The 18,355-nt window shown below is 47.3% G+C and overlaps 1 protein-coding gene across 2 annotated transcripts; it reads right to left on the bottom strand.

Annotated features, from left to right (window-relative positions):
- On the bottom strand, positions 1-5,216 carry GLYCTK (glycerate kinase). Of its 2 annotated transcripts, XM_037055718.1 has the most exons (5): positions 5,133-5,216; positions 2,580-2,995; positions 2,195-2,346; positions 1,427-1,602; positions 1-1,147 (listed from the first exon to the last, which is right to left on the bottom strand). In XM_037055718.1, the coding sequence occupies exons 2-5, from the start codon at positions 2,954-2,956 to the stop codon at positions 281-283; spliced, it is 1,572 nt and encodes a 523-aa protein (XP_036911613.1). In that variant the 5' UTR covers positions 2,957-2,995; positions 5,133-5,216; the 3' UTR covers positions 1-280. The 2 variants fall into 2 exon arrangements, with proteins under 2 accessions (XP_036911613.1, XP_036911612.1); XM_037055717.1 differs by lacking the exon at positions 5,133-5,216 and having other exon boundaries at positions 2,580-3,243.
- Positions 5,217-18,355: the final 13,139 nt, after the last annotated feature.

The raw sequence follows: 18,355 nt of genomic DNA, 5'->3' as shown, positions 1-18,355 counted from the left end.
TTTTTATTTCCAGTCCTTCTTGCTTCACCCCACAGAAAAAAGCAGTCTCAGGAGCTCAGCAGTGGTGCTGCCCAGGGGAAGAGATCCACCATCTTGCCAGTCTGATCTGAGGAATAGACATGAAGCAGAGGCCCTGGGGTGGGAGGTATAAGAGCCAACCATGCAGCCAGGGCCAAGGAGAGGCCTTAAGGCCTGGTGAGACCCTGGGGACCCACCCTGGTCTGCCCCAGGACCCTACCCTGTAGGCTTCCTCTGGACTCTCAAAACATGACCTATGTCATCACCGTGGCTTCAGGAACAGGCAGTGGACATCCATGACATTGGTTCCTGTCAGCCCTGTGTACAGCAGATGGGCCCCACCTTGGAAGCGGTGGAAGAAGGTATGTGAGTCATTGTGGGCTAGAAAGGTGGCCACATCCAGGCCCTCAGCAGTGGCCTGGTGGACAAGCTCAGGCATAATCCAGGCCCCGGCTGCCTCTGTGGGCCCATCCTTCCCATCGGTGCCACCACTCAAAAACAGCACATCAACTGGCCCCAGTGGCTGTCGTCCCAGCTCTGCTGCGACACGAAGGGCCAGTTCCTGGTTCCGGCCACCCTTGCCAGAGCCCTGCAATTGCACTGTGGGCTCGCCACCAGCCAGCATACAGACGGGACCCTTAGCCCCTGCCACGACCTCCAGGGCCTCCTTTAGCTGCAGGTCTGGGAGCTGAAGCTCAGCTGCCAGCTCATGGAGTTGTTTACCCTCCTCCACGGGGGCTCCAGTGCTGGGCAGAGTGAGGTGGGCTCCAGCTACTTGGGCCAGCAGCCCGTAGAACTGGGCCACACTTTTCACGTTCCCCTGCATGGCTGCACTCAGCACCACGGCCTGGTATCCCAGTGTCTCAGCCTGCCGCTGGGCCTCAGCCAGTGCAAGTGCATTGGAGCCAATGATCACATTGAGGACATGACCACAGGTGTGTGGCCCACGAGGGTCAGAGTCAGCCTGAGCCAGCACAGTTTTCACAGAACGTGGCAGGGCAGCACGGAGGCCATAGCGATTAAGGATGTGCAGGCAATCTTGTACGTTGTGAACGCTGGCCACAGTGGGGCCGCTGGCAATCACATCCACAGGGTCTCCCACCACATCTGATAGAATCAGGCTTATCACCTGGGAAAGGGTCAAAGACGCAAGGCTCAGTCCTTCCTGATCCTCATCCCAGAGCTACGAGGACAAACTGCACCCTAATTCTGTGTGTCCACACACCCTACACCATCTGGTACATTTCCTTGCCTATCTGTAACCCTTCTTAAGTGGACACGTGGACTCCCCCTTACCCTCTCTGATAGCCCTGTGACTTCCCATACCGGGCTCCCGACAATCTGCATGCTGTTTTAGGGCTCCATCTGCCCAGCACATGTGGGTCTGGGTAAGAGGTGACTCACACACCTGGGCAGGGTAGGCAGCCTGGGCCAGCCCCCCACCCTTGAGCTGGGACAGGGCTTTCCGGATGGTGTTCAGTTCCTGAATGGTGGCTCCTCGGGCTGCCAGCAGCTTGGTGAGTGTCTGTTTCTCCTCCAGTGTGATGGGTGGGATGGGGGCGGGCAGAAGGGCTGAGCCCCCACCTGCAGAGACAGTGATGACTTCAGGCAGAGGAGGCAACCGAGAACCTTCCCCACTCAGGCACACAAGGGGGCACTGCACACATTAGGGAAGGAGTTGGGGGCTGGAAAGGTGGGGTTAGGGTGCCCCTATATGGACATGCATTGCATGTGTGAATAGTTGCCACACCCTGGGCACCAGAGATCTTCGGGTAGCCCAGGTCCCAGCAGGTACTGGCAAAACTATTCCTTAAGAGCTTGAAATAGGAGGCAGATGGAAGGGTGGACAGTGGACCAAAGAGAGGGCACCAGGGGCTGGAGACTTGGGTTCTGGGCCCAGGTGATACCAGACATTGACAACAGCAGTGACATTTTCCTTGCAAGACTCTGAGTCTGGTGCTGTTTGCCCTCTCATGGGTCTGCCAACAAGTTAGTTGAAGGGAGGGCCTCACAGCTCAGGGGAGGCCAGATAACTGGCACAGGGCCATTTAGGAGTCAGCCATCCAGGCTCCTCATTGCCTCAACTGCCCTGTGACTCTGGGGGCTTAGACCAGTGGTTTTTCACAGACCTGATATTCCGCCACCCAACTGTCCTGAGCCAACCTGGCACCCACACCTGAGATGAGCACGAGCAGCAGGTCATCAGCTGTCAGACCTTCAGCCAGCTGCCGAATAGCTAACGCAGCCTTCAGTGCATCATGGTCTGGCAGGTTGTCCTCTGCACCCTCAAAGACGTGGACACGGCTGTGTGACTTCAGTAGCATCTCCCTGAGGGTAGAGAGAACAGAGAGTAAGGATGGCATGGGCTCTTCTCCCATCTAATTTCCCAACTGTACAGATGATGGGCATGAACAAGGATGCCTGCTGACATCCATCCTGGCACCAGGCCAGACCTAGGAGAAAAGGGAAGCTGGTGAGGAAGGGAGGCCCGATCCAGTCTGAGTCCGGGCTCAAGTTCCCCTCCACATGGACAGTGGGGAGCAGCCCCCCAAACTCCTTACTGCTTGCCAGCATACTCCATGGCAGCACGGATCCCCTTGGGAACGCTGATCACTCCCTGTACCAGATGCTTCCCCAGTAGCTCCTCAGCTGCAGCTGCCATGCCCAGCACAGCCTTGCCGAAGCCCACCAGGTAGAGGTTTTGCCGCAGCTGAAAGCTCCGATCCCGAATCTTCAGCTGTCCACTGCCAGGGTCCAAGGACAGTGCCCGGTGCATCATGGGGCCTGGCAGAACAGCAGCAATAGTGCTCTCAAAAAGCTTCTGAGCATGCTCTGCCAAGGCCATGCTACTGGCGAGCCGTGCCCCTGGGTGCCCCCAGAGGAGTGGGCGTAATGGGGCTCGGGTCAAGCAGGGCAAGACCTGCAGGGCTGCAGCCATGCCCCACTGCTTTCAGCTCCACCTGGCATCCATAGCCACCTAGGGGAAAGAAAGCACTAGTGAGGCAGTTGCAAGGCTAGAGACACAAGCACCTGAGGCCTTAGGGCCAATGGACCCCACAGCTGCTGCAAAAATGGACCATCTGCCAGTCCCAGGAGACTTCCTGAGGCCCACAGCTGCTAGATCTCACTCCAGTCCTTGAAGCCCAGGCTTGTCACTCAGATATGTCCGTCTCTACTGTAGGCTACACGCTGGCCCTCTTGATACTGTGCCTGGAGTCCAAAGGTCCTAGTAGCTGAGCCCTCCTCCAAAGTCACCCACTTCAGCTGAGAGTTAATCATTCACAGAGTGAGCAATTCCTATCAGTGGGTTCCAGTCCCGCCCCTTCACCACCCCTGCACACTCAGCCCTCACCCAGGGGCAACACCCCTTTCTGGCACTACCTCCTTGCCTCTTCTATTGTCAGGAGGCTGCTGGCTGTCCTAGCAACTGACCCAAGCCTGTTGACCTCCAGCTTGATTTTATTAGCTTATGGGTCTGTGTTGGGAGACTGCAGGCTTGGCAGGGCACTGACAAGCCCAGAACACATCCTCCTCAAGGCACACAACTTGAAGAATCCCAGCACTCAGGGCTACTCCAACAAGAGGTTAAATTTTAAATCAGAAGTGGCAGCAAAGTCCGGCTCATGGTGGAACCTCAGAGAAGTCCCTAGATGCCACATGAGGCCATGTATCAGGGGACTCAATCTGTAGGATGGAAATAGACACCCTTCCACCTACATGGTGGGCCAGACCCACCCTTGCCAATAGCATGCCTTTTGGCTCCCACATAACAAGTCTTGTGCCGCCCACAGGGTGAAAGCCAAGTGGCTAGATCAGGCAAAAGCCAGGCTCCCACAGGAGGGCCCAAATAATCATTTTCTCCACTGGGCAAGGTAAAGGCTAAAAAAGCCTTGAAGTGAAGGCCATTAGCCTGTAAAAGCGTTTAGGGACAACCCCCCGCCCCCCAAATACTGATCTCTAAAAAGGCATCTATTTTAATAAATGCCTGCCACAATGCTGCCAGTTTACTGCAGCAGCCAGTGTGGCCAGAGCAGGGGCAGGGGGCTGGGAATCAGGCTCCAGCTCTACTACAGGTTTTTCAGAGTGTCTGTGAAGGCTCTATTTCTCTCACGGGGCCTCATCTGCAAAATGAGAAGTGGGATGAGATTAAATGCTTTCCCTTGACATCACTGGGCTCTCTGAAGTTGTCCACTGTTAACACAGAACACCTGGACCCTAAACACTAAATTATCCCACACTCAAAAAACTTGGCAACTTCTAGCCCTTGGCCACTTAGCCTGCTGTTTTTCAGCTATCCCATGAGACCAACCCTATTCAACCCCAGTTGTGAAAGGGAACACTGAGCCCACCACCACAGGAACTCTGTAAATAGGCCCAGCTTTCGCCAGGGGACTGCTGGGGCTGGCCTCCATTAGGCTTGGAGCTAAAAGTATCTCAGCATCTAGCAATAGTTGATTTCGACAGCCTGGGTGAACGCTGTACTTATTTCCCAGATGGACACAGGCCTAGAGGATCCTAGCCTTGCTGCTAGATACCAGAGCCCAGGGCAGAAGGACGCTCAAAGTTAAGATTGCCAGAGAAAATACAGGATGTCCAGTTAAACTTGAATTTCACATACACAAGGAAATTTTTCTTAACAAACATTTAACTGTGTTTTATTAGTTTTAGGCGTACAACAGCGATTAGGAATTGCTTTAAATAGGTATTTTCCATAGTATATTTGGGACATACCTATACTGAAATATTATTTGTTATTTATCTGAGATTCCAATTTAACCCGACGTCCTGTACTTTTTTTGCTAAACCTAGCAACGCTAGTCAGGATACTTCTCTCAAACTCTGAGGCACTACAGCACAAAACCTGGAGATTCCAAGAAGATCCGCCTTGACTCCTCCCCACCAACAGATGGAGCTAGAGCCACCTCCGGCTCTCGCCCGCTCGCTGAGGCCCGGGAAGTGACGTCATTCTCGGCCCGGGCCTCAGGCCTCTGCGAGGGAAACGGCTGTAGCGTAATCGTCGGTGGTGACACTTGAAATAAGGGCCCGCTGCCGCCTGGACCTGTTGTGGCGTTGCCCAAGGATTGCTCCTGCAGGCTCTCGCAGCGCAGACTTACCGCTCCACAGCTCCCGGCTGCGGCTTGCTGCGCTGGATACCGGAAGTACCCGCGAGCGGGCGGAGTAGGAATCAGGAAGTGTGGAGTGGATGGGGCGGAGTTGGGGTACCGGATGCGAATTGCATTGGTAGCGGCGCTGGGTTAGCCAGAGCGGGTACTGGGGCTTTGGGTGCACTCAGACTGCTTGGAAACGTGTAGGAAGTCACTTCGTGCCTTGGTTTCTTCATCTGTACAATGGGGGTTGTAATTCCCGCATCACTGATAGCAATCATCTGTACCCTCTTTTATCCTCTAAGATCAGTCATCCGTTCCAAGCTCCAGTTGGGTGACAGGCACTGGAATGAGTAAACGGGTTGAGAATCACAACTTCCCAGTAACCCAGCCAGTCCTTCTGGAGCCAGATTAAGTCATCTCCTCCTCTCCCCATCGCTGTAGTCCCACGTGACTCATTGGTGTCCCCTCCTTCTTACCTTTGGGCAACCAAATAAGGGCTGTGACTCAGCAAGAGTTCACTTCCGTGATCCTCCAACATGCAAGCTGCGTGTAAATACGAACGACCCTGAGCCTCCCTCACACTGCCCCTGCTCTCATCTTATGTTGACACTGAGCAGGGCTTGATGTTTTACACATTCAAAAGATACAAAAGAGTACACTGTTTTTACTTATGTTGTCTTGGGGAGATAGAGGAGGCAGTTACATGGCAAATCACAGAGCAGAGTACCTAAAAATCTTAAAACATATTTTTCACACCTATTCCCTATAGTAACTGCCACACTTCTCCGTAAGTCTCCAGACCATGCCTTGCTTTTGTCATGTACTCCTTCCCACTTCCTAGCTGTCTCCCTGGATTTTTCTTTTCCTTTATACCAGAGGACCTTTTAATCCCTATCGATTGCTCCTAAACGCTTCACCCCATCATTCAAACAAAGGCACCTTCAGAAGATCTGCCTTCTTTATTATTTTTTAATTTTATTTTCAGCCCTGGCCATTGTGGCTGTGTTGGTTGGAGTGCTGTCCCATAAACCAAAAGGTTGTGGGTTTGATTCCAGTCAGGGCACATGCCTGGGTGTGGGTTTGGTCCTGGTCAGGGTACATGGGAGAGGCAACCAATCCATGTTTCTCTCATACTGATGTTTCTTTCCCTCTCGTCTCCTCTCTGTTAAGTGGGTATGTTCTTAGGTGAGGGTAAAAATATTTTTTTTGAGTGCTGCTCCATGGTGGGTGCCATGGTCCCTTTGGCCGTGGGGGTGGGGGTGGGAATGGTAAAGAATGGGGGTGGGGCAGTGGAGCCACATGGCTAGACCCCAGGAGCAGGTGGCCTTGCAGGGGCCTGCAGCAGCTAATGGGATCAGCAGCAAATGGGATCAGTGTTCTGATCAAAGCCCTTGTTCATTGATGACAGAGATGGAGCCAGAAAAGGCCAATGTGAGGAAGGGGCTGAATGCAAACACATCCTACCACTGCACTGCACGTGTTGTAAGGATGAGGACATGGTGCTGGGCCACCCCATCTGCAGTAGGCCCAAGTCCCACACTGTCTGCCACGCCTGCCCAGGCAAGCACAAAGGAGTTCTGAAGGACCTGCTCTCTGCAGGGGCCGTGCTCAGTGACTGCTTCTGGACCAACGGCCTGAGTGCTGCAGAACCCCCAGATCATCATGCACATCCAGGACCCTGCCAGCCAGTGGTTGACATGGAGTAAGTCCCCACAGAGTGTTCTTGTTATCAAGATCCAGGACGCCAGCCTGCCATAGCCCTTCAAGGAGGGGCTCCTTGCTCTGCGTGTGCCTGATGGAGAAGAACATGACCGTATGTTGAGAAGAAAGTTCTAGAAGACTCCTCTAGAAGGAGGAGGAGGAGGGATAACTGCATGCCTGCTGCACTCAGTGTTGTCCATGGTCACACACCCATGTGGGCATCACTTCTATCTGTAGCCAGAGAAGGAGCCCAGAATCTGTCTTTTGCTGGCTAGATTAGCTGTTTTTAATATTTTATATCTGACCTTATTTTGCATTTCTAAATAAGCCAAGTAAGCAACAACCAGAGCTCTGAAAGCAATACCACACACACGTGTTGTCCACCAGAGCCCCTCGCCAGGACCTTGAGCTGCCCTGGCTCTTTGTAGTTCCTTATCAGGGAACTTCCATACATCAATCTATTACATTGAGGGGGGGAATCAGAGTGGATGATTTATCCTTTGGTGTTGAAATAAATGTCTCACAGTCAGAAGTCTTCCTTCAGCTATAAGCTTTCCCTAATCCTGCACCTTCTTCTAAATCCCTTCTAAGGGAACATGTGGAAAGTGATTGCAGGCTGGCAAGTGGATGGGTCTCCTCCCTCCCCTGTGGTCCCCAGGCCTTCCTATCTCTGCTTTGGTGTGACAGGTGCTGCAGAGTGTCACATGGTGGCCCATGAGCCTGGTGGCGGCTAGGTGAGAGGTGGTCAGCCCACACACACTTCTCACAAATCAGAGCTGCACCCCCTACAGACTGGAAGGCATTTTCAATCCTGTGTATTATTTTTAGAGATTCTCTCAAACTCTCTGTAGTGCTGAGTCTACATTCTGTCATGCACAATTGGAAAATGATTTCAGAGAGAAGGGTTTGTTTGGGAGTGAAATTGAGCCTTGTTCTGTGTTTGTATGTTCTGTGTGATGTGTGTGAGACCATCTGTCCAGTCTGGAGTGGTAGCCATGGGATCTCTCAGGAAGCCATGTGGCTTCGCAATTGTCACAAGAAGGTTGGGACAAACCAGTTAGTGCAGAGAGGAGGGTGGTGGGGTTTTATATTGGTCCTGGGGTACAAGGGCAGCCAGTTATTCACGCTGTTGGCCCCGCTCAACCGGCCAGCTAGGGCGTGCAAGCATGTGCACATGGGACCAGAGCTGGCGTAGAGTCCAAGATTGTAGCTGAGGCTCAGTTTACATGTGGCCTTGGCTCCCTTCCCCGGCAGGTATCCTAAATCCAGGCCTGTTTCCAGTAATTTATGTCTCTTTGAGTGGTGTGTTCATTTGCTAGATTGGGACAATAGGGAAGGGCTTAGTGCCTTCCCTATCACACAATCAATCACATCTGGAGTGACAAGTGGGGCTGTACCTTACTCACTTGGAGAGACACACACTCCAATCTTGTGCTTGTAAGAAGATGTCCAGGCTACATGCATGGCCACCCCCGGATGGGTCACTAAAGAGCTGGACCTGGAGCCTGAGCACTGTACCCCACTGTCCATGTGTGTGTTGACATGTGTCGATCCCATGCTGTGTCCTCACTCTTGTCCCTGTTGAGGCACCTCAGTGATTGGACCTCAGTGGTGCCTGGCACTTGGCCTGGTGCCGGACATGGTGGTGGGTTTTTACGGAGACCCTTGCACCCACCCAGCGGGCTGGCCACCTGCAGGCTGAGGGAGCCAGACCCAAAACCCCGACTGTAGGTGCAGAAGTGCAGCATTTGAAATTGGATCATTTATTTAGACAGAATAACAAGTGTTAACCCAAGCCGAAGCAGCATGGTGGTGGGGTGGTGGAGAAAGCTTTGAATTTTTTTGAAGTAAATTCTTAATGTTCCATATTGTCAATATTTTTAAAATTTATTAAGTCATTGAAAGCCTTATTACTATCTTCAGATCTTTTCAATAAACAGACTTGTTTTGAGTTGGGTTGAGTGGCAAAAAAAGAACATATATACCTATGTTTTTTTATTTTCCAATTACTGTTTATATTCCATATTATTTTGTATTAGTTTCAGGTGTACAGAATAGTGGTTACACAATCATACTTTACAAACTGTTCCCCCTGCTATTTCTTGTATCCACCTGACACCGTACATAGTTATTACAATATTATTGACTATATTCCCTATGCTATAGTTTACATCCTGGGACTTGTCTTCTTTAGATGTGGAGAAATTGTAAATACTTAAAATTTCAGTTTGTCCTTTGCTCACAGTAAGCTGTCTTCATCCATCCATGCATTTATTCACTCCTCCATCAGTTAACAGACATTTCCTGAGTGTTTTCTATTGGGTCAAATGCTGTAGCTGCTGTGATGAGTAAGAAGTGGTTCTTTCTGGTGGGAAACTTACTCTGTTTTTGTAATTACATTCCCACATGCTGAGAGGAGTATAAATTTGAGGACCTCTCTAATTACGGAGTGCAGAGACTCATCAACAGATACCATTTACTGTGTCAGTGCTGTTCTGTCGAACTGGAAGAAGGGGACTAATTGTACCCATTTTTTAACCTCCCACCACATCCCACAGCTACTCACAAGATGCATTTAACAAAAGCAAAGTTTAGATGCCCACTGGACTGTGAGCTTCTGGAATGTGATGGGTTGGTCTAATTCATATTTGTACTCGTACTGCTTTGTATAGGGCCAAGCAAAAATAGAAACTGGAATTTCCTTTTGTTGTCTTTATTTCATTTTTTTAAATTCTCACTTGAGGCCATGCATATTGATTTTAGAGAGAGGGGAAGGGAGGGAAAGAGAGAAGAGGGACATCGATGGATTAGTTGCCTCTTGTACGTGCCACAACTATGGCGGGCAGAACCCGAAACCTAGGCATGTGCCCTGACTGGGAATTGAATCTGTGACCTTTCAGTTTACGGGATGATGCCCCAATGAACTGAGCCCACTGGCCAGGGCTCTACCTCTCTTCGCCCTCTTCCTTCTCTTCTCTCTCTTCTTCCTTTGCTTCCCCATTGTCTTCTAATGATTTAAAACAGTGAAGTGCTTAGCTACAAACTGCTGTGGACTCTAGGTGGAAAGACCCATTTCTTTTCACAAAAGGAAAAGAGATGGTGTGAGTAGAAGTAGAAGGCTTCATGAAGTGGTGGAGTTTAGGTCTAGGAAAACAATGGTGCTCATCAGAATGATAACTGGACAGTGGGTATGAATACGTACGGTCTTTTTAAGGGTACTTTAGCAATGAATATCAACACCAAGAATGTGACATGGAATTTTGGTCCAGGGAAATACTTGGACATGTGGACAAAGATGGTATAGGACAGGGAAAGCTTTTTCCTTGACAGTGCCAGGCTCAGTGGTTGAGATCCTACCAATTAAACTGACAGAAAACAGATTAACAGGAGACAATGATTTATTTTATTATTATTTTTGTTTTTAAAATATATTTTATTGATTATGCTATTACAGTTGTCCCAAGTTTTCCTCCTTTGTCCTCCTCTGCACAGGACTCCCCTTCCTCCAGCAATCCCCCCTTAGTTCATGTCCATGGGTCATACATATAGGTTCTTTGGCTTCTCCATTTCCTATACTATTAACACCCCCTGTCTATTTTGTACCTACCAATTATGCTTCTTAATCCCTGCACTTTTTACCTCATTCTCCCCCTTCCCCTTACCAGCTGATAACCCTCCAAATGATCATAATATCTATGATTTTGTTTCTGTTTTGGTAGTTTGCTTAGTTTGTTTTTTTTAGATTCAATTGTTGATAGTTGTGCATTTGTTGTCATTTTAATGTTCATAGTTTTGATCTTTTTCTTAAAGTCACTAATATTTCGTGTCATAATGACTTTGTGATGATGAACTCCTTTAACTTTACCTTGTTGGGAAGCACTTTATCTGCCCTTCCATTCTAAGTGATAGATTTGCTGGATAGAATAATCTTGGATGTAGGTCCTTGCTTTTCATCACTTTGAATGCTTCTTGCCAGGTTCTTCTTGCCTGCAAAGTTTCTTTTGAGAAATCAGCTGACAGTCTTATGGGAAGTCCTTTCTAGGTAACTATTTGCTTTTCTCTTGCTGCTTTTAAGATTCTCTCTTTATCTTTAAACTTTGGCATTTTAATCATGATGTGTCTTGGTGTGGTCCTCTTTGGGTCCAACTTGTTTGGAACTCTGTGTTTTCTGGACTTGTAGGTCTATTTCCTGCACCAAATTAGGGAACTTCTCTTTCATTGTTTTTCCAAATAAGTTTTCAATTTCTTGCTTTTCCTCTTCTTCTGGCATCCCTATGATTTGGATGTTGGTACATTTGGAGATGTCCCAGAAGCTCCTTATATTATCCTCGTTTTTGAGTTCTCGTTTCTTCTTGCTGTTCTGGTTGAATGCTTATTTCTTACTTTTGTTCCAAATTGTTGATTTGAATCCTGGCTTCCTCCCCTCCACTGATGGTTCCCTGTAGATTTTTCTTCATTTCATTCAGTGTAACCTTCATTTCTCCCTTTATGTTGTTGCCATACTCAATGAGTTCTTTGAGCATCCTCATCACCAGTGTTTTGAACTCTGCATTTGATAGGTTGGTTATCTGTTTCATTTAGTTCTTTTTCTGGGGTATTGTTCTTTTCTTTCATTTGGGCCATATTTCTTTTTCTCCTCGATTTGACTGCCTCCCAATGTTTACCTTTGTGTATTAGGTAGAGCTACTTTGACTGCCTGTCTTAGTAGCTTGGCCCATTGTAGAAAAGGCACCTATAAATTATGTGGGGTGGAGCCTTACATAATTGCCAGGGTGGGGCAACCTGCTTCACTGTGTTGTGGCTGTGTGGTAGGAGGGCTTGGAGAGGGCACAATGCCACTGCCTGGCTTCTGGATGTTTGCTTGGTACTTGCCTCAATTCCAGTTGCTTCACCCACTTCCTCTATGTGACTGGTGCCCTTCCAGCTCTTGCACTGGTGATGGATCCCAGAGTGGGTAGGTTTGCTTACATTCTAAGTCCGTGTGGGCCCTGTAAGCAGAGTCTCCTGAAAATCCAACAGTTTCTTCTGCTGCCCTAACCTCAGAGAGAAGTTATGGGTATTACAGAGAGAAGTTATGGGTATTTATCTTGCCAGGCTGTGCAGTATGGCCTGGGGCTGGGATCTCTCACTCACGTGGTATCCCTCCTGATTTTCATCCCCCGGAATGTGAATGTGGGATCATCTGTTCTGCCACCACCTCTCCCCACCACTCCGCATCTCCATGACTCTTCCCCTCCTACCTGTCTGGGTGAATGTGGCTTCTTTAAATCCTTGGTTGTCAGACTTCCATACAGCTCAGTGTTCTGATGGTTCTGTGTTCTGATGGTTCTGTTCTATTTGTTTTGAGATCTAGTTGTAATTCTTTCCATGATTGCACAAGGAGGTGAAGTGTGCCTACCTATGCCTCCATCTTGACTGGAAGTCTAAAAAAGGTTTATTTTACATGCATGTGGGGGGAGAGCTCACAGAAATGAAGTTAGAACTCCTAATAAGCCATTAGGCCTGAAAGCTTATATACCATTTTTTAACAAGGGGCAATAAATTATGGAGACAGGACAAGACAGAGGGTGTTGAAGTATTTAGGGGAACTAAATTGTGGGAAAATAAAATGTGGAAAACTGAAGGAAGGTTAGAGTTGTTATATTAAGATCTGTTTGCACAGATTCACCTTGGCATCGGCTCCCTGTCTCCTGGTACCAGGATGGGAAACTTTCTCATGGAAAATTCATATTCTGCTTTTAGGTAGAAAGGAGAAGGACAGGGAGCCCTTTGTGTGTCTGCTGTTTCTCAGATGCCTTCAGCTAAAATAATCCTTTTGCCAGAGTGGCTTATTTTGGGTGGCATACTTTGATCCCCTTCAGTAGATAAGGAGAGATATCCCAGAGATTTTCTGAGTCTAAAGCAATTTAAATATTCACTCATAGGAGAATCTTTACAAGTAAGTTTATAGTTTTTCCACGCAATAATACAATTCTAATATTATTAAGGCTACATATGTGGCATTTTTACATTCATGTTACACTTTGAGATGCTATTTTATGACTTAAGACCACTTAAGTAGATTATAAGCTTTCCCCATTCAAGCAAGCTGAATTACACATACCCTTTGGTTTAAGACCTTCGGCAGAGGGTTTACTGAATTAATTTAAATGTTCCCTTTTAGAGCAAAGGAAGAGGTTGTTCCTGGGTGACGTTGCATAGTCGGTGACGTTGCATAGTCGGTGACCAGGGGAAGGTAGCAAGAGTGGCACCCATTTCCACTAACAGTGCTGAACCTCAGGGATTCATTATGGATAAAGTCCTTGGTCCCTGTAAATCTGAAATCCACCCACCCTTTTAGCTCAAGGGGGTCATGGAGGTAGTGAATGGTGTACAGCCTTGGGCTTTCAGACCTGGAGCTTTGCTGTAAGTAAATCCTGCTTGTTGAAGAAGCTGATCAAAGATGATGTAGAGCCATTCAAGGTTTCAGATTCCGAGGAGGTTTGAGATGTCAGTTTGCGTTGTTCCCACAGCAGAGCCAGCAGTCATACTCTTAAAGAACCCGCTCCTCTATGGACTTTCATCCTGTTGTCCCTCTGAAGTCCAGGTCTCTAGCACTGCCTGGCCCCCTTGTGGTTGAGTGCAGTCAGTCGACCAGTTCTGGCCAATGAGTTGTGAGTAGAAGTGATGGAGGCTGTTTCTGGTCATTTAACTGACTGTGAGACTTCCCTGAGCATTTTTTCCTTTGGACCTGGCAACTGGCAACATTCAAGATATGGCTTCTCTGCCAACCTGAGACCTTGAGTGACTCTGCTAGGAAGAGCCCCCTGCCAACCCATAGTGGACATGTACTGAAAGTAGAAAATAAACATTTGATGTTTAAATTTACGATGTGGGGTTTTGTGTTATTGCGCCATAACCTAGCCCGTCTTGGTTCATATGCTCACTTTATTTTGTTGAAACTTAGTTTCAGAAATGAAGACCTGCATCTCAGAAGGTACTCTTGTTGATGTCAGATCATCTAGAAAATGTTGGTTCTCATTGGCATTGCCAGAGGCACCACCATGCTTCAGGTCACCCGCTGTCCAGGCTTGCACACTTTTCCATGAGGCATATAACAACAATGAAGAGATCAAGAACATTTTGCTGTGTGTACACAAACTTGGAAGAGTCTTGTGCACTAATACGACGGTCAGTTAAATGCCCAGAAATGACCCACATCACTTCCACTCACATCTCATTGACCAGAGCTAGTCAACTAACTGCGCTCAACCACAAGGGGGCCAAGAAATGCTGGAAGGGGAGAGACATGGACTTCAGAGGATAACAGGATGAAAGTCCACAGAGGAGCGGGCGCCTTAGGAGCATGACTGATACCATGAAGCAGGGGCATAAAGCAGGAAGGAGCTTCCACAAAGAAGAATTCTTTGCATCAGTCTCAGTTTCCTATGACAGTGCAGATTTTTATTCCACTAATTCATGTAGCTTCTGTCCTCCCCGCCCCTTTAATTGCACCTTAATTGTGAATGGACAGAGATAAATGATCACAAGAATTCAAAAGCAGCAGGAAATGTAGGATTGATTTAGAACCAGAAATAAAAATAGTGAATACAAATGTGTTCAGTCTTTTCTCCAATGAGGTGACTCATTTTAGTTACTTCAGCCCTGAAAAGTATTGTGAATTATAGTGCATCCATAGGGAACCTGTAAAAAGTTCTGCCACCTTAAAATCCACTGTAAAAATATCACCTGAGGATATGTTTATTGATTTTAGAGGCAGGAGGGTGGGAAGGAGGGAGAGAGAAACATTCATGTGAGAGAGAAACATTGATCAGTTGCTTCCCCTACACTCCCCAACCGAGGATCAAACCCACAACCTAGGTATGTCTCCTGACCAGGGATCGAACCCACAATCTTTTTTGGTGTATGGGATGATGCTCAACCAACTGAGCCTTGCTGGCCAGGGCAGCGATGATACAGTGATTTTTTAAATGTATGCAAAACCTGAGATAAGTCCGAGGGTGTCAGTCATCAACTCTAAACTGGAGGCAGCTGCCTTCTCAGGGTGGCATTCCTGGTCTTCAGGGCCTGCCTCCACTTGTCCTTGACATCCTGGACAACCTTGGGATTCAGCCCGCTGTTCCTAAGCATTCAACCCCTAATGCCTCACGAGAGTCTGCATGAGGGTATAGAAAAGCTCTATAGTGAGCTTTCAGGATCTCCCTCTGCCACCCCGCCTTGGGCTCTGCTCTGCTGGATACTGCGGTCCAAGGGTGACCCAAAGCTCTAGCTCTAGAGTGGTGTTGTGAAGCGTTGCTCAGCGAGAGGGAGAGGGTCAGGTAGTGCTGGAAGCAGGATAGAATAGAGCTGTTTTGCGTAAGGGCCATAAAACCCCTTAAAGCTATTTTTATTGAAAGAAAGGGTAGGGGAGAATACAAGTTACTCAGCTGGGACTGGTAACAGAAGGAGGGACTGCTAAAGCAGTCTGGGCTGGGTTGTCAGAAAGGGTAGTTAAAAGCCTTTTTAAACAGTTGTATACTTTTAGAGACGAGAGATTCTGGGGCTCTAGGCAGCTCTTCCCGGCTCTTGGCAGTCTAGGGACACTTATCTGGGAAGATCCCATCCCTTCCTTCCACAACAAGAAGGCATTGTTTAGCTACAATGGACTCTGTTAAATGTGAACAATTACCTACCCTTTGCCCTGGAAGCAGGCCTGCAGAGTTCCAGTCCAGAAGCAGAGTGCGAATCCAGACTCCAGGGCTTACTGGCTGTGTGACCTTGGAAAAGTTACTTAACCTCACAAGACCCCAGGTGTTAAGAGCATTAAAAAAATATGTTTAGAAAGGCTTGAGTTGTGGCTGTACTGTTTCTGAGCTGGGCCAGTGTGCAGTACACAGGGACCAAAGCCAGAAGGGTCCCACGCTTGGTTTAATATTCTGCTGTTTATGTCTTGCAATTCTTAACAATTTTTTTTGAGGAGGAGCTCATATTTTTATTTTGCACCGGGGTCTGCAAACTATGTAGTGGGTCCTACTACCAGGAGAAGATGACCTCCTTTCATCTAGGCCCTAGTCCTGGAGTGTCCAGGACCTGTCCGAGGAAGTCATTAGTGGGTACACATTAGGAGTGCCTGGGTGGGACAGATGTGGCATTGTGTCTTCCGGGCAGTACTGAGGCTGTAAAGACAAAGTCTGATCTCCCCCACTATGAGAAGCATGTCCTGGACACTGGCCCAGAAGAGCTGTTTAAACAGGGCTAGAAACCCTAGGCTTGGCGTACTCAGGAGCTGAAGGCTACACTGAGTCTCCCACAGGTTGATTTCTCAGGAAAACTAAGTGCAGCATGTAACTCAGGAGTGGCACAAGCTATATGAATTATATGAAGTCAGCCACAGTTTCCTTGCCCCCCCCCAAAAGTTCTAATCTTTTAAAATGCTTTAAAAAAACATTGCTGAGGTTGCCTCTGACTCCACAAAAGGGGTCTGTAATTTTCATTTTGTATAAAATGTTACCTGCAGTCATGGTCATGATAGAACATTTATTTCCTCTTGGTGGTAAGCGAAATGATGTACTTTAGCAAAGCAAGCAATTTGTCAGGTAAGGAGCAGTTATATGTGACTGTGTGTGACAACTAAAACATACTGTTCAAAAATTACCATGGGTTGCAATTGTGTTCCAACATTCTGTCTTTCTTTGTTGACAATTAAGTTTACACACATACTTACATATACACAGAGCCTCCCCAGAGAGTTACCTGAATGTAGTTATTGTGAAGGCATGTGTACAACGTTGACGGGGAGAATAAGCCACCCCAAAATGTGCCACTTTGTCTTGTGGATTGCTTTGTCTTGAGGGAATCAAGGACTAGCAGACTTGGGGAAAGCTTTTTCTCCATTAACTGCCTAAAAGAACTTACACAGGGGGCCTATACCAGGAAGAGAGCTGTTCCAGAGATAAGTTTGTGTATCAGAAACACTTACCTGCAGGTGTGGCAAACATTTGTTTACCAAAGTTTTCCTTTTCTCATCTTGTGAATTGTCTTCCTCCCCTTTGAAACTCCTGGCTGTGCCCCGTTTTCCTTAGCTCAGGATGGGCTAAAAGCCTCAGTGGCCTGACTGCCTCGGAGTCTGTCTTTGTGATGCTCCTGTAGCTGCAGGGTGGGCCGAGAGTGGGTTTACAGTGGTGAGTATGTGAGACACAGAGTTTATTCTTGTATTATTATTTTATTAATTATTGCATTTTTTATACAAACAACTGTAAACCTACTTTTGCCCCACCATGGATGTACATACTTAAACTTGTTTTTATCCTGGTAATCTGTCTTCTGTCAATTTAATTGTTAGATCAGCTAACTAACCTAGAAGGTAAGAAGGAAAATTTTTTCCTCACAAACAAATTGAGTTCCAGAGAAGTCCCACTGGGCACACTAACTGAAATTTTTTCTCAAAGAATTGGAATTTGTAAGGAGACATCCTTTTTGGAAAGAAGGTATATGGTTTAGGACAGATTCCACTTTCAACTGTGTATGATGAATTATGAAAATTTAATGAATGGGCCAGTCCTAACCCTATTGTAGTCATTTCACAATACGTAAGTATATCAAATCATCACATTGTTCACTGTTAAAGAAAACAAAACTTGGCAGCTAAAGGCTGTTCTGAAAGTAAATATTTACTGAGCCTTATGATAGCCCCCAAAAGAACCAGGTCCTGGGACGTGCAATCTAAACCACCTGTGGTAGCGATCGATGGGGAAGAAAAACACGCCTGTTGTCCTGGAGCTGACAGAGTGTGGAAGAAAGATGTACATTGTTTTAAAAGAACTTACATTGGCTATAAATAAAGGGGTGGGGTAAGGTGAGGTGGTGCTGGTTCTGGGACAGGTGCATAGTTAGTGAGGAAGAAGTGTTTGTTCTTTTGGATTGGTAGTGGGCAAGAGTCCAGAAAGTTTACCCATAAGTAGAAAGCTGTGGTATCTGGTGGTCAGCTCTTCTCAAGGTAATCATGAAAATAACCACCTGGAAGTTAATTAGAAGTTTCAACATACATTCAGGAATGTTAGTCTTGCTGGGTTTTGGCCTGTAGCTGTTAACTGATTAACCTCCCTTGTTTCTTCCTCCCACCCTCTGGGCGGCTGTTAATTTAATTTAGGAAACCACAGAATTTTCTCCTTGTCAACACCTTAAACTTACACAATGTTATGTATCAATTATATCACAATAAATCTGGAGAAACAACAAAAACAACCCTACCCAACTAGCTTAAACAATAAGAAAAATTTGTTATTTAACATAACAAGTAATGGGTTCTGTGTTAGCTTCCTAAGGGTACTACAAGAAAGTCACACCCAGTCTACACAGACTGGGTGGTGTAAAACAACAGGATTTTATTGTCTCACAGTTCTGGAGCCTAGTGGTCCAAAATCAAGCAGGGCCACACACCTTCTGAAATCTGTAGGAGAGACACCACAATCTCTGCTTCCACCATCATCATGTGAGCATCTGTGTGTCTCTCTTGTTCAGAGGACACCAGCCATATTGGATTTTGGGCC

This window comes from Sturnira hondurensis, unplaced genomic scaffold (genome assembly GCF_014824575.4).
Source record: "Sturnira hondurensis isolate 20B ecotype Veracruz unplaced genomic scaffold, ASM1482457v3 Scaffold0008723, whole genome shotgun sequence".
Classification (NCBI taxonomy): domain Eukaryota; kingdom Metazoa; phylum Chordata; class Mammalia; order Chiroptera; family Phyllostomidae; genus Sturnira; species Sturnira hondurensis.
The sequence above is the reverse complement of the archived record's forward strand: the minus strand, read 5'-3'. Positions and strand labels throughout refer to the sequence as shown.